The sequence below is a fragment of the Topomyia yanbarensis genome, chromosome 2, assembly GCF_030247195.1.
Source record: "Topomyia yanbarensis strain Yona2022 chromosome 2, ASM3024719v1, whole genome shotgun sequence".
Classification (NCBI taxonomy): Eukaryota; Metazoa; Arthropoda; class Insecta; order Diptera; family Culicidae; genus Topomyia; species Topomyia yanbarensis.
In genome coordinates, this window is record NC_080671.1 from 67,754,442 (window position 1) to 67,779,266 (window position 24,825).

A 24,825-nucleotide genomic window follows, 5' to 3' on the forward strand; every position below is an offset into this window, starting at 1 on the left:
GATGGAGTGCATTAATATGGCATTCACAACCTTGCTTCGTTCTTAAGAACCAATCTAATAACACAAATGGCCTAAAAACGATGAAATGCTAGTGTTTGATCGCAACTAAAGTTCCAATCGAGTGCTCCAATTGTCGCCCTACCATTTGATCCAGTTTGTTGAACAAAGATAGCAAACGCTGCACTAACCAATGGCTTCAAATGGGTAGCGTGATAATAGAAACATTGCGAAAATAGGCTCATTATCCTAGATGCGTTCGCCATGTTATGCAAGCGACGATGGTAATGAAGAGCTTTACAGGATTGTTCTCACTGCTGTGATTAATATTGCCACTGCCATTTTTAATGATCCTGTATTTTTCCATCAATTTTTTCAGTGCCCGACATCTAGCGTAATGTACTTCTTAACTAAACGCTACGTAATTATTTTTTTATTGCGCACTTTTTTGGGATTTTTGTTAGTGGGACAATTATGCGTAGAATATCAACAATGGGACAAACAGACTTGGTATTTTTTCACGAAGTCTTCGAACAAACTTTATGATTTGGATGTGTTTTCTGAAAATATACATCAAAAAGGACTGTTTGGTTAAAAAAAGTGAAAATGACTAAAAAGCAACATGGGACAATTATGCGTAGAACGGCAGTACAGTGGCTGTGAAAACACACAGCGCCGTGATGTACTCCACCTGCCGTTCAACAGGCAACTGAACTTGTCCGGCCAAATCCGTTCTTTAAATAGTCGATGATGACGTCATTCATAGAAGCGTAGCGCGCTAGGTACACTAATCTGTCGTGCCGGACTTGGGAAGCGCTACCTTCTGTGTGTAAATGAGCGATATTTTGACTAGGTTTCACATTATTTAAATTTTTAATTCCATGATATAAACAATCTTTGGGTTTATCTATTGGAATCTATTCTTAGAAGTATTTCGGGGCGATATGCGCAAAAAAATTGAAAATATATCGTGAGATGGCTGAATTATATGCGTTTAAAATTGGATCACTTTTCGTTACATATTATTTTTGTAGAATTTGCAAAGTGCACCCACATATCGAAAACAAAGACGTAGTCCTACGTCAAAAAACCGTACGCTATGCAAGCGGTGTGCCGGAGCTTAATGAATGATTATGCTTCGTTGCTGATTGGTGTTCGGATTTTTTGTCAGAGTTGGTCAACTTAGACATAACCATCATTTGAATCCCACGATTTGCGAAGAAATAAACGTCGTTGTCAGAGATTAACTAAACACAGCAAGGGTAAGACCCACGATACTCCGTGTGCGACTGGCATATTTTAGTCCAGCCAGCCATTCAGTACTCGGCATGTAGATACATCTTAACTTGAGTACTGCTGTTTTCAGTCGCCGCTTACAACATGGGAGCAGGGCCATGTGGATCGATTCTTGGCTGAAATACTTCAACCCGCCGGATGCCACACGACCTCTAGGCTGGTTTTGTCCGGAGAAAAGTAGTAGAAGCCGTTGTAAAAGACGACTGAAAACAGGAGGTTTCAAGTCAAGTTGTTTCTCCGTGCCAAGGACTAAACAGGACTAGAATATGCCAGTCGTGAACGGAGTGTCGTGGATCTAACCATTGCAGTGTTAAGCGAATCTCTGACACAGTAGACATTTGTTTCTTCGCAAATAGTGGCACTCAAATGATGGTCCCTAATACCCATTTCGAGATTCGCTCTAGGCGATTATAAGCCAACGTGTTTGGTATTTTCTAGTTCCTGTACAACAAGTGCCGATAATGAAATATGTCGGGCTGTGTCAAGTATGGTTAAAGTACTTTTCAGCATAAACGTACAGCCACTATGAATCTATCACACCTTGTGCAGGAAGGAAAAGTTTCCATAATTTTAGTTCAAAAACCGTGTTGGAATGCTTCTAAGCCCCTATTTCATAACTCGCAATATTTGTGCTGTCAAAGTCAATAGGACAGTTAATAACGAAAACATGAAATACGTTTATCACCTTGAGGAATTCCACGAAGATCCGTCCGAAAATCTTTAAAATCGTGACCGACCATCTTAGATTCCAATGAAACTTTACACGTTTCACCGTCAAGCCTAAATATTTTCCACAGGTAATAAGATTATTTTGACTCAAGAGCAACTTTTCCAAAGGGCGTAAACGTTTCTACGTGTATGAATTTCAATTTTTTTTGTTCGATTACTGTATTTTATACAGCAAAACTACCTGAGAACGAGTTACAGGGAATGAATACTTCTGTCTGAAAAAATATACACTGAAAAAAATGTTGTCATTTTTCAAAAAAAAAAACAAAAATTTATGATAAAAATTTAAATTGCGAGAAAACCCATTTTTTTAAATTTTTTATATTTTGTTACCAAAAACCTAAAGAGAAAAGAAACATTTTGATTGTGATTGCATGATGGAGAAAAAATCGGTAAAAAAGTTTTCCTAACAATAACTTCGTACATGTTTTTAAATTTAATACTAATAGACATACAAAATTGTAATTCTATTACAGAATATAATTCAAAGCACCATTTAAAATCAAAATGCATTTAACAAAAATCTTCCAAAATGCGATAGTTTTCGAGATATTTGAAATTTTGCTCCTTCAAAAACAATTAATTCGTGTGCTCTTTTTAAAAGTTATTCGCGTTACCCCATCAAAAAATGTCAAAAATTTAATGTTTATCGTTTTAAAGACGTAAAAGCAACTTTTTTAGTGTATTTGGATCCTGGAGAAGCTTTCAATAAAAAAGTTTTTCTAACAACAACTTTTGACATTTTTTTTATAATTCTTACTATTTGCAGTCAAAAATACAATTTTGTTTTTGAATATGAACGCCATTTTAAATCGAAATGCTCGTAACAAAAATTTTCTAAAATGTAGTAGTTCTCGAGATATTTTAACTTTTGTTTTAACAACACAATTATTTTGTTTTATTACGACCTTTTCATAAGTTAGTCGCGTTTCTCCATCAACAATAATAGGTTTTTCAAAAGGCCCGTAAACTTTCCTGCAACTTTCTCTTTGACATCAAGGCGATATTGTGAAATATTTTAAAGTTACATGAAAACAACCAACATATGATTCAGCTATATAGTTTAATCAACAGACCCTATGGTTGAAATATATTTTGGTTGCTTTCATGTAACTTTCAAATGGTTTGCAATATCGCCTTGATGTCAAAGAGAAAGTTGCACGAAAGTTTACGGGCCTTTTGAAAAACCTATTATTGTTGATGGAGAAACGCGACTAACTTATGAAAAGGTCGTAATAAAACAAAATAATTGTGTTGTTAAAACAAAAGTTAAAATATCTCGAGAACTACCACATTTTAGAAATTTTTTGTTAAGAGCAATTCGATTTAAAATGGCGTTTAGAATCATATTCAAAAAGAAAATTGTATTTTTGACTGCAAATAGTAAGAATTATAAAAAAATGTCAAAAGTTGTTGTTAGGAAAACTTTTTTATTGAAAGCTTCTCCATGATCCAAATACACTGAAAAACTTGCTTTTACGTCTTTAAAACGATAAACATTAAATTTTTGACATTTTTTGATGGGGTAACGCGAATAACTTTTAAAAAGAGCATAATTACACGAATTAATTGTTTTTGAAGTAGCAAAATTTCAAATATCTCGAAAACTATCGCATTTTGGAAGATTTTTGTTAAATGCATTTTGATTTTAAATGGTGCTTAGAATTATATTCTGTAATAAAATTACAATTTTGTATGTCAATTAGTATGAAATTTAAAAACATGTACGAAGTTATTGTTAGAAAAACTTTTTTACAGATTTTTTCTCCATCATGCAATCACAATTAAGATGTTTCTTTTCTCTTTAGGTTTTTGGTAACAAAATATAAAAAAATTTAAAAAATGGGTTTTTTCGCAATTTAAATTTTTATCATAAATTTTTGTTTTGTTTTGAAAAATGACACAACATTTTTTTTCAGTGTATATTTTTTTCGGACAGGATTATTCATTCCCTGTAACTTGTTCTCAGATAGTTTTGCTGTATAAAATACAGTAATCGAACAAAAAAATTTGAAATTCATGCACGTAGAAACGTTTACGCCCTTTTGAAAAATTACTCTTGTATCAAAATATTCCAATTGCCAGAGAATATCATGGAGATTCATACAGCGAACACACCTGCAAAGTTTCGTTCGAATCGACGATGGTCATATTTTGCGGTCGGCCGGTTTCTCATGGAATCCCTCCCTTCTGGTGATTTTAAAAGGGGTGTATCATACTGTGGCAGAAATGGGTTTCCACTCATAATCAGCGGTGATGCAAATGCTCACCACATAGTTTGGGACAGCTCAGACATCAGTTTGAGAGGCACTGAATTGAACGGTATAAATCTGTACATACTCGCTAGAGGAAATGGCCCAACATTTGCACGGACTGGCAAGGTGTTAGATGCAACCCTCTGCTCTGACAGTACTGCGCATGAGTTGGAAAACTGGCTCTTTCCAACGAGTTCGAGCCGTTGTTGTTATTTGATCATAAATCCTTCATTTTTGATAATTTAAACGTCTCCCTAGATATCGTTACGTATTGTAATCCCAAATCTACGAACTTAAGGGGGGGGGGAAGGGTTGCAGCGTTAAAAAATCAGTTTTTTTTGTCAATTTTCTTAGAAAGTTGCAATTCCGCCATTTTATTAGCAAAAAACCCCTTAATTGAAAAATTATCTCAAAATCTTAACGTAGGGGTTAGGTATGTTTAACATAGAATGTGTATGCAAAGTTTGAAATGAATCGGTCAAGTAGTTTTTGAACGGCAGTTAACACCGCAAATCGATTTTTTCCAGAGACGTTCCACAAAAAACTTCGTCACAGAGTCGCTTGTAGGTTTTTTGCATGAAAAAATTACAGGATATTATTGAAATGATGTAGTTAAATGTACAAAAGTTTCGATCAATTCGCTTCACCAAACTTTCTAAAAAAATTAACACAAAAACTGATTTTTTTACGCTGAAGCCAGCGTAGTGTGGTGTCTCCCATCATTTTTTCTGATTGCAAAATAATGGGTAGGTTTAGCTGAACAGTATGTTTGAAAGAATTTTACAACATAATATGAGTCACCCTTTGGCTTGAAAATTTAAGTTCCACATTTTATCGAATAGAGGACACCATCACAAACTTTTTGAAGAGGAGAGATATAATCATCTTCACTTGTAGTGATATTTCAATGCATATAACACCACCTACCGGTGAAAATACAAGCTAGTGAGTTTTCTCCATGTAAATTGATGAAAAATCATATACAAACTTCAAGCACGTTGGTCTGGTATCTGGACTTGTTCGATTTGGAACAGACACTCCCAATAGGACCAGGAACCCGCTCAGTGGTGGGTCAATGTGGATCATACTTTTTCTTGTCGTTCTAGTGTCCATCTTACTCGGGTGTCCATTTTAGACGCAATACCCGGAGTAAACTGTATAAAAATGTGCTTTAAAAAACAAACCCTCTTGATCATAAATAACAGATTTATGCGCAAACATTTTTTCTAATCCCTAAAGGGAACGTATTAATTAATCAATTTGTACACTGGGACACAACATCCAACTTGGAAAAAATGGATTGCCGGTGTTTCTTTAGGCCTTTACATATGTTGTGTGAACTGTTTGGATTTTGTATCTAACCTAAGTTGGTGTCAGTTACTGATGAGATGTATTTGAAACATCCAAATGCAACTTGTCAAATAACTATACGTGTTGTTACAAATCCTTTAAATGGGGCATAACTTTAAACGACCGGTTAAGCTAGCAAATCTCTAGCTGCATCAAGATGCAACAACTCAGAGAATGTGAAACATGTTCGCTACAAATTTGAGAAATTTTAGCGGGCCCTTTTGCCAAAATCAGAGCATCTGCTAAAAGCGGTGTGACCATGCACAGCACGCAAGCTGCCAGTGAATGTCCCATACTGTGTGTGTGAAGAAACACTTTCCCACGGAGCGGTACTCGTACTGTAGGGTGACTGCACTTATTTTAGATCTTTTTGCCTTTCTCAATAGAAAGGTATTGCAATTGCTCTGAAAACCGACTTTTTAACGGAGGTCCGGAGGGCCGAGTGACATTTACCCTTCGATTCAGTTCGTCGAGTTCGGCAAATGTCTGTGTGTGTGTGTATGTATGTGTGTGTGTATGTATGTATGTGTGTATGTGCGTCTGTGTGTGTGTACGCGAACACAATCTCACTCACTTTTCTTAGAGATGGATGAACCGATTTTTACAAACTTAGTCCCAAATGAAAGGTGCAACGTTCCCATAGGCTGCTATTGAATTTCTAATGGATCCGACTTCCGGTTCCGGAATTACAGGGTGATGAGTACGATCACGCAGAAAATGTCGATTTTAAGAAATTCTGCAATGAATGTATAATGGTGAAAATTTTTCCAAAATGTGACCACAACTGCTTCGATTTGTAGTACTAGGTCATTAACAGCCATTCAAAGTCTCTTTGGTCACATTGGCCACCATCATCGGTTCCGGAAGCCCCGGCGGAAGTATCCAAATTCAGACTAACAGTCACATCGGTTTCTCGGAGGTGGCTAGACCGAATCAACCAAACTTAGTCTCAAATGAAAGATGTTGCGTCCCCGTAAATGGCTATTAAATTTTATCCCCAACCGACTTCTGGTTCCGGAGTTACGGGTTGTGGCGTGCGATCACATAGCAAATTGTGATTCAAACCGATACCCCGATGGAAGCAAAAAAGGTAAAAATTTCGCTAAAATGTCTCTCAAATAACTTAACTTTGCAGTTCTAGGTCACCGACGGCCAAACAAACTTTCGTTGACTACATTGACCACCATAGACGGTTCCGGAAGTGCCCGGGAAAAGCGGCCATCTTTCATAACTAGCAAACTCATATCAGTTTCTCGGAAATGGTTGGGCCGATTTTCACAAACTTAGTCCCAAATGATAGCTATATTATCCCCAGAGATGTCTGTAAAATTTCGCACGGATCGCTTGTATGGTTCCGGAAATATAGACTGAACGGTCCGGTCACACATGAAATTCCCATATAAGCCGGAACTCTAAATTTTTTTTTAAAAGGAGGGACCCCATGAAATTTCAAAAATCGAATTCGTATTTTTGATGCCAAACATCTTTAAAATGCATGAAACGTCGAGATTTTATGTTATCTCGAAAAAATTTTTTTTTATAAAAATCGACTTTTTGGGACTGCCGATTTTGCACCTTTTTGCCTTTCTCAATAGAAAGGTATTGCAATTGCTCTGAAAACCGACTTTTTAACGGAGGCTCGGAGGGCCGAGTGACATATACCATTCGATTCAGTTCGTCGAGTTCGGCAAATGTCTGTGTGTGTGTATGTATGTGTGTGTATGTATGTGTGTGTATGCGCGTCTGTGTGTGTGTACGCGAACACAATCTCACTCACTTTTCTCAGAGATGGATGAACCAATTTTTACAAACTTAGTCCCAAATGAAAAGTGCAACGTTCCCATAGGCTGCTATTGAATTTCTAATGGATCCGACTTCCGGTTCCGGAATTACAGGGTGATGAGTACGATCACGCAGAAAACGTCGATTTTAAGAAATTCTGCAATGAATGTATAATGGTGAAATTTTTTCCAAAATGTGACCACAACTGCTTCGATTTGTAGTACTAGGTCATTAACAGCCATTCAAAGTCTCTTTGGTCACATTGGCCACCATCATCGGTTCCGGAAGCCCCGGCGGAAGTATCCAAATTCAGAGTAACAGTCACATCGGTTTCTCGGAGATGGCTAGACCGATTCGACTAAACTTGACCTCGAATGAAAGGTATTGCGTCCCCGTAAATGGCTATTAAATTTTATCCCCAACCGACTTCCGGTTCCGGAGTTACGGGTTGTGGCGTGCGATCACATAGCAAATTGTGATTCAAACCGATACCCCGATGGAAGCAAAAAAGGTAAAAATTTCGCTAAAATGTCTCTCAAATAACTTAACTTTGCAGTTCTAGGTCATCGACGGCCAAACAAACTTTCGTTGACTACATTGACCACCATAGACGGTTCCGGAAGTGCCCGGGAAAAGCGGCCATCTTTCATAACTAGCAAACTCATATCATTTTCTCTGAAATGGTTGGGCCGATTTTCAAAAACTTAGTCCCAAATGATAGCTATATTATCCCCACAGATGTCTGTAAAATTTCGCACGGATCGCTTATATGGCTCCGGAAATATAGACTGAACGGTCCGGTCACACATGAAATTCCCATATAAGCCGGAACTCAAATTTTTTTTTCAAAGGGGGGACCCCATGAAATTTCAGAAATCGAATTCGTATTTTTAATGCCAAACATCTTTAAAATGCATGAAACGTCGAGATTTTATGTTATCTCGAAAATTTTTTTTATAGAAATCGACTTTTTGGGACTGCCGATTTCGCACCTTTTTTCAGTTCAATATTACCGTGGCTGTTTTTTCTTTTTCAAAATTTTAGAACTCGAATGATGATTTATTTTCCTGTATATAGTTGTCATGTGATGTACAATAATAAAATGTAATATATGCATTTAAAAGCTTTTAATGAATATAAACAACGCACACATTTTCGTGATTCATGATTGAGAAAGGCACAATTGCACCGCTAGGTGGATTAAAATAGGTTTTTATTGATTATGCCGAACAAGAAGCAACAAAACTGACGTAAGAAATATAAAATAAAGGTTATGGGATGAAAATTAGATCAATCACCCCAGATTAACGGTAGTTAGACAATACGATGTTCAAAACGAACTCCCTTGAGAAGGTGATTTTGGTATGTACCATGCTGATCCTCTTTTGTTGCGTGGGATGATCGCGTGTCTATCGCTTTGTGCTACCAGATCTAATGTGGTGGGAAGATATGGCCAACACTGTTCGTGTGCAGATTTATTACACGACTCATATATCACGATGTAAATCGAAAGGGACGAGCGATTTTTAAGGAGCTCATCACGAGAGCACTCTGCTTGTTTATTATATCTCTACCCACGAGCTGATGCCATTTTTAATTTTAACAAGAGTCTAGTCGGCAACAACTGGCTGTAAAATTTGGAGACTGCGTACATTCATCATTGACCGAGCGGTGTCCCGTCCACTTCTCCGTTCTATCTTTCATCCAGTGAGCATCTTGGCGGTACTATAATCGGGTAATAATAATAATCTTTTACTCGTCGAAATTTGCTCTTCTTATTGCTGTCTCGAAAAATATATGTAGAGCGATGATGCAATTGTTTTTGTGTAGGTTTAGCTGTGGGGCTTACTGGCAAATTAACGCTCTGCAAAATGACCTGTCGTAGAATCTAATGATGTCGCACTTTCGACTGCTGTCATCTTGAATTGTTATGTGTAGAAGCTGGTTGGATGAAAGGTAGCCGTCAACTAAGCCTGGCAGCCAACTAAATGACATGTTTGAACAACAATGTATTCGAATTATTGTTTGCGGATTATCAGATAGGCACAGTGTATCATCGCATAGCAGCAGTATCCTATGCGCTGAACTTCAAACGATAAGAATATTTTGTGTTAGTTACATCGCATTCCCTTTTGTTGGCTTTAATTTTTATGGATGCCAAGTGCGATGAAAATGTCAAATTTAAGGTATGTAACTCACCTTAAGAGTTATTAATACATACACAGACATATTTCGAATCACTGCCGACTGGACACATTTATATCAATGGTGTACCTGCCAAATCAACCTATTGAAAATAGCAGCGGCCATTTATTCAATGAGCGTGGTTGAAGAATACATGTGCAAAATAATTTCCGGTAAATCACGAAAAAGTGAGTTTTTGTTTGACTTCGTATGAAAGTATTCTGTAATATTGTCGAAATCATTCGAAGCTCAAATTTACTAGTTATTAGAAATAAAGATGTATTCATCATGTTTTATGAATTTTATTTTCTTAAACTATATAGACTAACTCATGTCAGCATTGAATCTTACTTATAACACAGAAAACAAACGTCTCTCTCGAGCGTTAAAGTTTTGTAAAAATGAACGGTCTACTGAAAAGTAATTGTAAAATGACCATCAGGTGTGCTACTTATTTGAAAGTCGGTCACATGTCCGACATAGTTATACATACCTCTAGTTGGATGTAGATGGTATACCGGAGCTATTGTTTTAACGGGTACTCATCCAAATGTTGACTGTTATTGTAGACTAATTTGTTCGAAGATAGATGTCTGTGCTCTGTGATTATAATGACATTAATTTAAAGAATACACACCACTTTGGTTGACTCGACCCAGTACATAAGTGTTTCATTATTCAGCTGACTTTTCTTATACTAATATTACACGAATAACACGGTGCTACAAAATAAAAAAAATTGAATGTGCTTTTAAAGGGGTCTGTTAAAGGTTGTAGATCTCGTCAAATACAACACAGAACCACGTTTGATCAATTTAATATGCCCTCAAAATCTTGATTTATAGCAAAAAACCATTTTCAGCACGAGAAAGTTTCTAATTTGGAAAAAAATAATGACTGTCATTTGTAAACCGATTTTGATGCTCTTTCTAAAATTTTATTTAAACAAAGACGATTCTTACGAAAGTAATTTTTCTAATTTTCATAGAAAAATCGCAAAATTATGGTTGTTTTCATATTGGAGGAATTCCACGAAAATCCGTCCGAAAATCATTAAAATCGTGACCGACCATCTTAGATTCCGATGAAACTTTGCACGTTTCACCGTCATGGAAGACTAAATATTTTCCACAGGTAATAAGATTATTTTGACTCAAGAGCAACTTTTCAAAAGGGCGTAAACGTTTCTACATCTACGAATTTCAAAAAATTTTTGTTCGATTTCTATATTTTATACAGCAAAACTATCTAAGAACGAGTTACAGGGAATGAATACTTCTGTCTGAAAAAATATACACTGAAAAAAATGTTGTCATTGTTCAAAAAAACAAAAAATTATGATAGAAATTTAAATTGCGAAAAAAACCCATTTTTCTAAATTTTTTATATTTTGTTACAAAAATATATAATATAAAAAATTTAAAAAAAGGGTTTTTCGCAATTTAAATTTTTATCATAAATTTTTGTTTTTTGAAAAATGACGCAACATTTTTTTCAGTGTATATTTTTGACAGACAGAAGTATTCATTCCCTGTAACTCGTTCTCAGAGAGTTTTGCTGTATAAAATACAGTAATCGAACAAAAAAAAAATTGAAATTCATACACGTAGAAACGTTTACGCCCTTTTGAAAAATTGCTCTTGTATCAAAATATTCCAATTGCCAGAGAATATCATGGAGATTCATACAGTGAACACACTTGCAAAGTTTCGTTCGAATCGACGATGGTCATATTTTGCGGTCGGCTGGTTTCTCATGGAATCCCTCATTGGTGACCAAAAACCGCGAAGTATTTTTGATAAAAGAACATAACATAGCATACCGTTGCAAAGGTCATTTCTTCTTCTTTCCAGAATATTGAAACAATTGAAAATCGGTTGTAAAATAACCACGCAGAATTTTTTTTCATGCCGAACCCCCCGAAAAATAGTATTTTTGCCATAAATAATGATTTTGAAGGTATACAACATTTTTCAAACATTGTCTTGTGTTGCATTTGGCGAGAGGCCACTTGAAAAGTACAAAATGACTGTAGCACCGTGTAATCAAAGCATGAACATGGCACCAACTGTGCGACATACACGCGTCACCAATATGCGCCATAAGTGATTAAAATAAATTTCCTCGCTTCACGCTGTAAACAAACGAATGTAAAAATAGAGATGACAGGTGCTGGTAGGAAAAATTATGGCGGCGGCATTCTGGCTATGCACACACATCTAGGGTAAAAGGACACATTTTGGAACATTTCGTAATGGGGCTCAAAAACCAATGTACTCGTCAATTCCAACCTACCGTCGACCCTGAACTTTATCGCTAAAAAACCTGTGTGCTAGAACGAAGACACTTGTGGGGATGTTTGTTAATAGTGTTTGCAATGGTATAATGGGGAAACTTCCTGTGGCGCTGCAATTTATAGGATAGTGATAGAACTCGTCTAAGGTAGCGTGATTCAGTCACATTTGAGCGCAGTGTGGCAATTACTGTTGATTACCCAATCGTATAATCGTGATTAAAGTTTTGTTTTGATGGAACTAGCGTAAACTTGATATGGCTACAAAAGTTGTGCATCGCTTTTGACTTTGAAGTAATACTGAAGGACGTTCAGCGAAATGCTTTGTTTGTGAATATCTGATTAACAGAAGGCAATTGTCCGAACTACAACCGTTACCCGAAATATCTTTTGTTTCACATATCTAATATTTAATAAAGATTGTAATGACAATGATAACTCCGCAATAAATTCATCGATCGATCTGATTTTGTTAGAGGCTCTTAGTCTTTAGAGAAAACGTTATAAAAACAACAGCACTCTAAACGAAACGGTCATAGTTCCATCAATTTTCCTTAATGTTTTAATTTGAAGCACATGGAAGTATATTTTCTTAGATGCTCCATTAGACTGGCTCGTCATATAGGGGAGAGTGGGTACGCTTGATCCCACTTTTGTTTTTTACTCATAACTTTTCAATGAAATAAAAATTTCAATCACAAAAATAGTGACCTGTAATGACGACAAACAAACAAAAAGTTCGGTCGGTGAATAGAAAGTTTACGTGAACGTCAACAATAACACGAGAGAAGGTAGATTGATTGAAAATCAAATCTAATAGAACAATGCTGAAAATATATCATCACCAAGAAAAAGGATCTTAACACGTAGCACAAAATTGCGTAGGGTGATGAGCCTATTTGCGCCATGTTTCTATTATCACCCTACCCATTTGAAGCCGTTGGTTAGAGCAGTGTCTGCCATCTTTGTTCAACGCATTGAGTCAAATGGTAGCGCAACAATAGGGGCACTCGATTCGAGTTTTCATTGTGCTCAAACACGAGAATTTTACTGTTTTCAACGCATTTGTGTTATTATATTGGTTCTTAACAACGAAGCAATGCGATTGATGTCAATTTTTACGCATTCCATTGATTGTAAGGCAAGAAATTACCTTGCTTAGTATGGTGAAAATAGGCTCATCACCCTATTATTTTGACGTGAGTTTTCAAGGTTCTTAGGAACGTGTCCAATGGAAAATAGAGAAAGAATGACCGGAACAGCGAGATTGAAGATACGGCGAAAATTCACCTTTTTATTGAACACACTGAGAAAAGATGTATGGCAGAAATCGAACCTGCGATCTACCTGTTTCTAGTTGGGTGTGTTAACCACTCCGCTATCGAGGAACTGTGATGATGTCAACCCAAATTCTACCAGCATCGTAAACAGAACTTTAGTTCTGTTGTTGCGTTTAGTTAGTTGCGTTCAAAAGATTAAACACGCAAAATATTTTTGAAGCTAAAGACTTCTGGTGTTTCAATATAGGGTTCCGCTTCAAAATTTTCGGCCGGAATTTTACTCGAATATTTTAAAGTGAATATCTTCTGTTGTACTGAATGAAAACATTAAATTTGTGCGCTAACAATTTTTTTTAACTGTTTCTGTAGAATTTACAATTATTGAAACTGACGAAAGTAATGGATTTTGTGACAGCTGTTAGTATCTGCACTATGATTGGTCCGTACAATTCGCTTACAAGCGAGCCAGACTGGCTCCACCTCTTTGACGATGAAATTGAACTATTTCTGTTCGATGGCCGGCTCCTTTGGCTTCGAACGTAAACTGAGCCAGGAGCAAAATCGGGGGGTGATATGCGAGTGCGGCATCATTCGTGTGTTCCACTCGTTCTGGCTACACTAGCACGTCCTGTCAGCCTAATCCATCGTTTATTGAGAAAGGGTCACTACGTCCAGCGTGTCGGTACCGGAGCACCCGTTTTCCTGAACAAATTGCTCTCCGGCGTGACTATTTCCGAGGGTGGTCTGCTGACTAATAGAGGAATATGGGGTAAAACGCATCCGCTATGGAAATATGGTCACAACTCAGCTATAGAACATCAGTGGGGAGAATTTAATGAATGATATCGTTTAGCCAACATTTTCCACAATCATAACGCTTTGAAAAATATTTAAAAGCGTGTAAAATATTCAAGTCTTCAAAATCATTAAAAATTACCCTTTGAAAAATAAGCGGGGCAAACGCTCCAGTGCACCACAACAACGGTGCATAATGCACTCCAACAACAGGGCAGGATGCATAACAACAACGGGGCAGAATGCTCGGTGCGTAAGTAAGTAGCTTTGTTTTCTGACGGGATTTTACAAAACTGTGCTATTAAATAGCCTTATGTTATGCAATTAGTAGGTTTTTAGAAAGATTTTTCTCTTTTCGATTAAACAATCAGCAAAATCAAAGAAGAGGGCATTTTGTCCCGATGGAAATAAATAATAAATTTAGCAAAAATTTGAACTATTTAGTAGATTTTTCATATATAGTGCGACAGAATGATGAACGACGGTGTAAATAAAACTGGAATGCACTGATATAATAGTGAAACAGCTGTTATAAGAGCTGCAAATCCTTGTTGCACGAGCCACAATATAATTACATAAGAAGAGCACGTTATTGTTTTTTGTTTATTTCTCGAGTTGCTATTGATGTATGGTTTTTCAATTTTGACAGTGTATGGCGGAGTTCTGATTGATGTTTCCCTTTTCTAGAAATTTTAAGCAGTTTTCGATAAAAGCAAGGGGTGCATTTTGCCCCGGGGCTCCCCTATCTATGCCATTCTGCTGCTAAAGAAGTCCGAAAAGAAACCGAAGAAATCTGCTACCACCGGAGAGAATAAGAAAAATGCTGGTAGTGGTGGTGAAAAGGCAGTTCAGGACCAACAAAATATGCTTGTAAAGAATTATTGTTGCTTATTTTCCGTTATTGCTATTCCTCATGAATTTTCTAGATTGAGCAGTAGCCCACCCATTCAAATTGTGACAAATATTTTCGATTGGTGAGAAAATCACTGTTTAATAATGAGCTGTGAATAAATAAACAAATCAATAATAAATAGGCTGTTTATAGCTCTATATAGCACATATAAATTAATTATTGGCCGGTTTCCTGTTACCCTAACAAACAGCAAATGCATAGGCCCTATTAGGTGGATAGATGTGAAAAAAAATAATCGGTCAAAAGTTCTAAATGTTAGTTTGAAACCTAAGCTACATTTTGGTGCCATAAAAGTTCATTTGCACCACTCCATGGCAGCGCTAGGTGGCGATTTCCAAAACTCTACGTTTTTACATCCTTTTACAATGTAGCGGTGATTCGGACCTCCCTACGGGGCAATTCAGACCGTCATTTTTTTAGTTTTTTTACAATTTGACTAGATTTACTTATGAAATATTTATTAGAGAAACTCCTTAAGAAACAAAAAAATCCTATATAAAAACTTAATTTGGTTAGTCACAGCTGTCGATTGGCGCATCATGTATTTTCTTTGCTATGCCGTGTGCAATCGCCTGCGAAGCCGCTAAACGGTGTTTGATAGAATAGGGGTTCCGAATATCCCCGTACGCTAATTTCGCACAAAAGTGGTTAGCGTCTAGAAAATGTCTGTGTTTTCATCCAAACAAAATCATTCCATAGAATAAGAGCTTCAAGCGTTCTTAAATACATTCCTTTCATTTTTTCAATTTTATTTGTTGCTTGAATTACGGTTTTTGCATTATAGTGGTTTTTGTTGTGAGGATGGCAAAAAAATGAAACACGTTGTATCGCCTTTCTAAACAAAACAAATAATTAGATTCTGCTGTAAAAATTAAGGTTTTAGAATTGCGGTTCCACGAATATGTACGACAGTCAGAAAGTCTTACAATTTTCTGAGAAATCGAGGGGGTCCGAATTACCCCCACTGCCTTAATAGCCCCGGGTTCCCCGATATAATTAGCGGATTATCCTCTCATCGGCAAACACGCGCTTTTTAGCTCCAATAAAGCGATGGGTAGATAATGTCAGAGATATAACCGAAGTGAAGTAGAATACATTTCAGGCTGAATGCTGAAATTTTTGCTATCTTCTGAGAGGCCGTTCACATACCACGTGGACAAAAAAACCTTCCCCCTCCGTGGACAAGCGTGAACAATTCCTGTACTCCTACCCCCTCCATACGATGTCCACGTGGACTTCCCATATTTAATTTCATGAAACATGGGAAAATTATCCTATGTGTTAGACCTCTATGGCGAAGCAGGACTTTATGAAAATCGTTCAAACTTCAACCACAGAATATCATACAGTTCTTTAGACTTTTGTGAATTTTCCATGGAAATATCTCATTTCTGAACGACATTATGATCTTTTATATTTACGTTTTTAAGATTCATCATAATAACATAATAACATAACATACCCCATGGATTCTTGAAATGGCCCGTAATATCGACTACAAGCTTTCAAATGCAATATTAGTGGTATTCAACCAATTCACAGAAGATGGAATCAAATGAGTCAGAAAGAAATTTTTTTTCTCGGATTTTGTTTCGCACGATTTTTTGATGAAAGTTACCAACACACACTATGATTCGAATAGGCTCTGGTGAGAGATGGACGTGAGTTTTCAACTGTCGCGTTTTTTCACGAGCAAATGCAGGATAGTTTTAAAAGTGGTGCATGGAGCTGTACTAGCCAGTGAATAACCACCGGAGTACAGTGGTTAAGTCGCCTGTGTATGAATCCTCCAGATCCTTCGATGACTTGTCAGTGATAGTGCCACCTTATTGGCAACAGAAGAGGAAAGGGTGACTGGCCCAGGGCCACCCTTAGTCCCGATGCGATTACAGTGTGCAACACTGATAGTGGCGTTTCACCGGAGAGCTCCCACACAGCAGCAGTAGTGGCAGTTTGCAGCTACCATATCGTCTTCAAAGTCTTCATTGGCACGGAACATCCAGTCACAATCGACGTCGACACGACAGCAGGAAGAATGGTGATGGCACTATTAAATACTATGCTGGCTTTTGTCGGCTTCAACAGATATGGGACCATTCATAAATTACGTAACGCAAAAATTGCCCAAAATTGACTCCCACCTCCCCCCATGTAACAAATTGTCACAAATTGCTCCATCCCCCCTCCTCTATTACGTAACAAATTCCTAGAAATTTTTTTTTTCTTCAGTGAAAACATGTTACGTAACGATCTAGCACACTCCCCCTCCCTCTATGTCACAACATGTCACAATTTGTCGTATCCCCTCCCCTCCTAAAAGCGTTACGTAATTTTTGAATGGTCCCTATGCCGGCTTTGGTGTTTCGTCGCTGGACATGGTCCCTTCCAAAGCATCTCAGCAGTTGCCGACAAAGTGAAAATTACCTTAGGAATCGAAACAAGGAGGATGTCTCTTTGAAGTAGGATTTTCTTAGTCTTCATATTTATTATCGGTGAGCTCGTTCTGATTATTATATTATGCAAATATTACTATATATTTATTGATATCTAATCCTTCTCAAAATTTGGCGTGAGCTTGATTACGTGCTTCAGTAGTATTTCTCTCAAAAGTCATACCTACTAATAGTATGCCAACAAAATAGTGATTAAATCAAAACTCGCAGCATTGAAATTAGAATCACTTTTCATTAGATGATTAAATGAGTGAAAATATTTTGCGTACTTTTAGTTGTTTAGGCGTTTTTATCTTTATGTTTAGTCAATTTTCTCTAACATTTCGTCATTTTACTCTATCATTATTTCAGAGAGCGAGTAAAGGCGCTATAACCTGGCTCATTAGCCATGACAGGGTTAAATATCTCTGTCCCATCCCAGGAACCAAAGGAGTGGCATTAACCCTCTTAGCAATATCACTCCCAACGATTTATCAAACCCCCATTAAATTGAAACCCCCATTAAAGCTCATGAACAATATTTTTCGTAAAGAAATTGTTCAAAAATGTTGCAAGTGTTCTACTAGAAGCTGTGTGAACTGAGAACAAAAATCATTTCGATGCCAGCAAAAAGTGCCCCAATCGGAATTTTGAGAAGACCCACCTCCTTGGAATCGGACCAACCTTGTACACTGAGCCAAAAACTGTTTCATCCCAACAAATCACTGAATCTGACAAAGCCTTCCCACGGCTCACAACTGCTTTAGGCAACATACAATACCAAGCGAATCTTCGGAGTGATAGTATCGGAAATGTGAGCATGGTTGGAACAATGTGGATCCATGTTGGGCCATCGTCATATGATCGTTCTCTACATAATCACCATGTTGACTTCATTTCGCATTCCGTCGTCTATGATAATTTCTTGATGTTGAATCTTTGGCACTAACCGTTAGACGAGAATATTAACTACAAATTTCCTCGCGGAAATCGTGAGTATATGTATCAAGATTGATGGAGAACTGTTAAGAATAGGGAAATTTCTGTGAAGTCCTACCGTGAAGGACGATAACATTTTAGGACCTGAGAATCACCGTTGATTCTGGGTACCTGTAGGCATAAAAAACAAGGCAAAAGCGACTGCTGCTACTGTAAAGTAGTAAACAAGCCATGCCCGAAGAGCGATAGGTTGCCAGGAGCATTTTCTCCCGATGAATACAATTAGGATTATGTTGACGACATAGGAAATAAAGCAATGTTCCTTTAAAATGGGATTGTGGGACTTAGCATTACTTAAGCGGTGAGTTCGTTTTAATTACACTAGTTTACAAAAAAATAAGTAACGAGAAAAGGTGTGCAGCGAGTAAAGGCGCTTTTCCTCAGCCAGGGCAAGGTGTAAATACCTCTGTCCAATCCGAAAGAAGTGACATTAACCTTCTTAGCACAGTAACTCCCAACGATTTATCATATCCCCTTCAAACGGAAACGGTTGGTAAGGTTGTCCTCGTTTCTTCCTCTTTTAAGATTCAAAACGATTCGTTAATCAAATTATACAATAGAATAATTTAGTTGCCGTTTAATTTTGAAACATCTTTGTACCCAACTCTGCACAGTAGGCCTGGCCGTTTTCATATTTGAGAATTTCAATAGGAATACTAACATAACTTTTAATACATTCCTTTGTTGTTCAAATCATGTTGTTTAGTAAAGAAATACGTAAAATAAACTAAGGGTTATAGTTGGTTAGAGTAGCATCTACCATCTTTTTCGGCGCATTGCCTCAAATGATAAGGTAACGAATAGGGCAGTCGATTAATTGACAGTAGTTATCGTTACGCCCAAGAACGAGCGTTTCATTGTTTTCGAACCTTTTGGTATTATATTAATTCTTTGGAACAAAGCCATGATATTGGTAATACCACGGTGCTACAAAAAAAAAACAAAAAGAATAAACCTTTCAAGTGGCCCAGTATGTGTTGTCGGTCCAGTCGAATGCAACACAAAAAAAAATAGTTGTATAGTTTGAGGGGTTATATATGTTGAGATGCGGGAAAAACTGGGAAAAGTTTGAATTTTTGTGAAGGTATGCAGTCATATTTTCATGAAATACTTGTTATACGTCTAGCGTAGCACAATGTCCAATTTGCAAAATCCACTTGAGAACATAAAAAAATAATAATTGTCGAAGTTATAGCAATTTCCGCAAAACGCGTTTTTTTCATAGAGGTTTGCCGTGACCATGATTCCAGTTCAACAGCTCAACTGAAAGCATAAAACTAAAAAAAATCATTAGTATATGTACCTGTGGTGTTCTTGAACGATTCATTGTAACAACATTTTCTTCTTTCTAGAAACGGGGATGATTTAAAAAAACTGCTATTTTCGCCTGAAAAAATAATAAAAAAAATTATAACCTTAATATGAAAATTTTGACGATGAAATGAAATCGTTCAAAGGACACAGCAGTTAAATTACGAACAAGCTAAAAAAAGTTTTGAGATACGTTGAAAACTTTTTCGGCAATCTTAGTCACCGCAAAGACGTTTTTGGGTTTTTGTTCTAATGTTAATGCGGTCGGTTGTCACGGTAAAGATGGACTTGTCCACCTATACCAGGACACATGCTAGTGAACTCGGGTGATTCGTAGTTATGCTGCCTATTCTCGACCCTCATTAGCAGAAGACAAAAATAAAGCCCGTACGATATTAAGCCTGTTCGACTCACCCTGCCACTTCTAGTTTTCCGATCTGTTTACTTCACATCCTTGCTCTCACTTGAGTACTATGGCTCTAATTTTCATAACTTTCCCTATCCAGTAATCTCTAGCTAATTAATGTCGTTAACAGTGTTACGAAATTTCAAAATCAGTTACCCATTTCTGCTTACATTTACCGAAACCGACATTCAGATTCAACGCCTCCCTCATTCATTCACTTTCGAACTGACTGAAATTTCATGCAGAATCGAATGCTTGAGTGCAGAGGAAATATAAATTCCATATCAACATTTGAATAAGGCTAATAAGATTTGTAAATAAACTTTTGTTTTGCTGATTTCTCCTAATTTGTTATCATTTCAACACAGAAAACATTTGAAGTTGATTCTACCAAGGATAAAGATGTTGATTCATGTGTATTTTTCATGAAATTCAACTCGGTAGCGGAATAATGAGCGAAATAAGTTTGTTTACAAAAGTCTCATTAGCCCTTTTGAAGAATTACTATTGAATTCATTCACCAACCAAACATTCATTTGTTATTACGCCGACAGTTTGAAGGCAGAAGTTAGCATCTTCTACATTTTCGAGCATAAGTGAACTGCGTAATCTATATCTGGTGCAGTTTTGATTAATAATCCCTCTCAGAGCTAGCAAAGAAATAAAATTCACTTTGCTTCTGAAACCGAACATGTCCGTACCTGAAAGCGCTGCGTCGGGAGAACGAATGACGATGGAAACGAACCAAAAATTTCAGTCATCGCAGCGGGCATGAATTGAATTTTGTTTTCTTTCAAGTTCATGCAGCGATGTCAATTTTTTTAAGCTCTGGTCGTTAAAATGTAAAAAAGAAAAATGTAAATAATGTAGTCGAAATAAAAAGGGTTAATGCGAAAGAACATTAAATTTCGTGTCCAATGACATTTTTATCATCAATATCAGCCGAAAAATGCCGGAGTTCTTCAATTTGTCACAAATTAGGAATTCTCTCGTATGACTTATTTTCTATTCTGTATTATCAAGTATTTCATATACTTAGGGTACGGTGGGGCTAATCCGACCTTTGGGTAAACCCGACCCTTCTCTGTTATCGAAAATCGGAAGCACTACGCGAACTAATATCAATGTTGTCGTATAGAGCATCGAAAATAATCTTAATGGTGGTATGACAGCATTTTATTAGTCTAGATTGAGATGCTCAAACGACCATAAGTGTGTTTTTACAACTTTTGATTTGATTTTGTGCATCATTGACTACAGGATATTTCTGATTGTTAAAGTAATAGCATACAAAATGTAAGTGGATTCAAATTCTTTGATTAAAGTCCTATAAAGTGCAAAGATGAATTTAGCCCAACTTTTTTAATATTTTTTTTTAATTGCATCGTAATGAAAAAATGGGGCAAATCCGACATCTAAATAGTGGGGTAAATCCGACCGCTTTTTTGCTGAGAAAATGATTATTCATCAAATTGAAACATATTTTTATTGTTATTATTTATGATTTTTTGCACAATGGTTCATAGTTACAAACGAAGGACACAAAAACGTGATGAAAATAGTATTCGTCGAGCAATTGTTCCGATGCAAATGGGAATATTTTTACGTGCTACTGCTCGTGATTTTGACATTCCAAGATTGACATTGAATTCCATTTTCTTCATGTTATAATTCAATAACATAACATTCATTATTTTATCATTGAAAAACCATAAAATTGGGTTAAAATCTATACTAAATCAACCAAAAACATAGGCGGTTAGGTTTACCTCACCATTTCTGAAAACGGGAAAAATGAACGTTTTCGTAAACCGCTTGTATCTCAAAGTTTTCCCAAGGCACGAATAAAATGCTATACATAGAAAGTTACCCAGAAGTCTAACCTTTAATTTGGTATATAAAACGACTTGATCCAATGCAAATTGAGCATTTTACAGCCAAAACCATTTACTAGGTCGGATCTGCCCCACCTTACCATATATTGTGTCCCATACACCTAGCTCAATCCCAAGTATAGCCAGACAATTTATCACGTTCTCTTCTTATTTACGCAGGACTGCCGCCAGCCGTTCTTCGGTGGATCCTTCTTCGACCACGAGGGCCTGCCCTACTGCGAGACGCACTATCACGCCAAACGGGGCTCGCTGTGCGCTGGTTGCTCGAAACCCATCACCGGTCGGTGCATCACGGCCATGTTCAAGAAATTCCACCCGGAGCATTTCGTGTGTGCCTTCTGTCTGAAGCAGCTGAACAAGGGCACCTTCAAGGAGCAGAACGATAAACCCTACTGTCACCAGTGTTTCGACAAACTGTTCGGATAAACGGTTCGGGTGGTAGTGGATTTGGAGTCATTTTATCTTCGTCGTGTTTTTGTTTTCCCTCCCCCTTTTATTTCCCCATGCGGTTAGATCTGTGCGAGTATTTTTGATTTTCGAATCGACTGTTTAATTTCGGGTTAACTTAGTAGTATGTAATTTCTGTTCGAATTTTGATTGAAATATTTACTTAACGATAGTAATATAAACAACTGTGCGGGAGGCGTATGGTGAAACGCTTGTCTAGTTATATAAATATTTTGTTGTTCTTTTTCTGCGCAAAACTGAATGCAAACAAGTTGTACACAAAGTGGTAACTTTGCTGTCAGAGTCGAGAAACTGGCAAATTATTTTCATTGTGCAACTGACACCACAGACACACACAATGTTAACCTATAGAGTATTTAACAGTTTTAAACGTGTAAGCAATTAACGAATAAACTGTGGAAATAATATAGCAAAGTATGGCGTCATTGTAATGAATCTTGAAAACAAGTCAATCTGTATTAAAACCCGTTTCCAGCAACTAAAATAGTAACCATAGCAAATATATCAATCCAGGTTGTGGATTAATTCAGTGTATTCGAAGTTGATAGTGCACATAATTTAGTAAACGATACGACGAAACATGTTCAAAACTGTAGAATTGATGGTTCAAAATTCTGAATTATTTTTATTCCCAAACAAAGTTGGGGAGTATAATTTGCACAAAATCGTTGGTGTGCCATTTTGTTTCATATATATCATTCTGACAGAATCCAGCCGATTGCATAGAAATAACTGCTGCCGTTACATAGAAAATAAAATGTCATAAAAAGCAGTTATATTGGTTCCCTAACATTTAATAAAGGCAGTTAAATAATAATGCTTCTGCAATCTTCACACGTAAATAAAGAAACACGTTGATGCAGTCAATTATCCGAAAGTCCAACAGCACGACTTAGTATTTATTAAACCCTCCGAAAGTCGCGCAAATGACTCACTGAACGTTATCTCTTAAAGAAAGCTAGTGAGCATGTTTATCATGTTTCCACGTATCTGCCACTTTCGTAATGTTCGCAGAATGTCATATCTCCAAATGGTGTCGTACGCCTTGGCCAAGTCAAGCGATGCTATCCGACAGTGGTAATGACCTCTCCAACGTCGCAAAATATGTGTCAGTACCCAGGCCGGATCTGAAGGCATATTGTCGAGTGTCTAGCCGCCCGTTCGATTCTAGCTCGGTAGTTAATCGTCGATTCACCATCCGCTCGAATTCCTTCGCCATACAGCTCGTTAACGTGATTGGCCGGAAAGCAGATGGACTCGTGTCACTCAAATTCGGCTTTGGGATTGGCACAATAATACTAGTTCGCCAACAGGATGGAAATACACCACTGCGCCGAACCCTGTTGAACAACTCCAACGAAGCAGTTTCCACCGATAATGGTAGTTGTTGTAGCATTGGATACCCGACTGAATCCGGACCTGTAGAATTACTTCGTCCTCTGTCGAGCGCCCATACGAGCTCATTCAAAGTGAAGTCGGAGTTATAGATGTCGTCGGTCTCTTCTTCTTAATTTGAAACGAAGGAGGGTAATGCTCTGCTAGTTCTTCAGCCACTTCTTCTGCATTATTCGTGTAGCCAGCTGAACGTTTAATAACAGCTGGTCGTTTCTGACGTTTTCCTCTTAACGCATTCACTGTCTGCCACATTTCCGATGTAGTGGAGTGGAGTTGTTTGGTATCACAGATTGATTTTTTGTTGCTGCCCGCGCTTCCTGTAAGTTGTTTAGTGCTTTGGGTTTTCGTAGGTCCTCCATTTCGATAAGCTTCAGTGTTCTTTCTTCGACTCTTTATGGCTGCTTTCACCTCCGGGTACCACCAGGGAACTGCCTTAGGTCCGACCTTTCCGGTATTGCAATGTTTGCTGCAGTGATCAAATGATCGACAAAACGGTCGATTGACATTTCGATGCCCGGTTGTGTAGCGTTGGCGGTCAATCGTTCGTAAGCTGTCCAATCCACTTGGTCGTACATCCATTGTCGCCATTTTGTTGGAACATGTGAGAACCCGGGGATGGAATTCACCGACTGCGGTTGGCACTGGGGAAGGACTTCGTGTAGTTTTCGCTGATTTCTGTTTCGACGCTAGAGTTGCTGAGCCATCGTGGTACATTCTTGTCTCGTTCAGGTGAAAGCAATGGTTGGTTCCAGAGATGTATGTGAGCGGTGATGTTAGTCGCTTATGTAAAGGAATTTAGCTCAGCAGTATTCGCAATAGGTTTGGCAAAGTCGGAACTGTGGAGGGTCCAGCTCCGCAGTGCCAACCGCTGTCGTACAAACTACACTATCATGTTTGAAAATACCGACTGCAGTCGGCACTGGGGAGAGGCTTCGTGTAGTTTTGTTGATCTCCTTTTGAACTTCGATCGGGATTATTTGTTTGTAACGGTGAAATCGGTGTCCTTATCGGCCACAGAGGTGAATTCACCATCGACGGCCCGGAT

General features: G+C 37.5%; 1 protein-coding gene across 7 annotated transcripts in view; it reads left to right on the top strand.

The window, feature by feature from the left end:
• LOC131678296 (paxillin) overlaps positions 1–23,235 on the top strand; it is a 233,699-nt gene extending 210,464 nt beyond the window's left edge. For all 7 annotated transcript variants that reach the window (XM_058958354.1, XM_058958349.1, XM_058958355.1 and 4 more), the window contains one exon: positions 22,077–23,235. In XM_058958354.1, the coding sequence (XP_058814337.1) occupies positions 22,077–22,343 (267 nt within the window). In that variant the 3' untranslated portion in view covers positions 22,344–23,235. The remainder of the gene's footprint in view (positions 1–22,076) is intronic.
• The last annotated feature ends 1,590 nt before the right edge of the window (positions 23,236–24,825 follow it).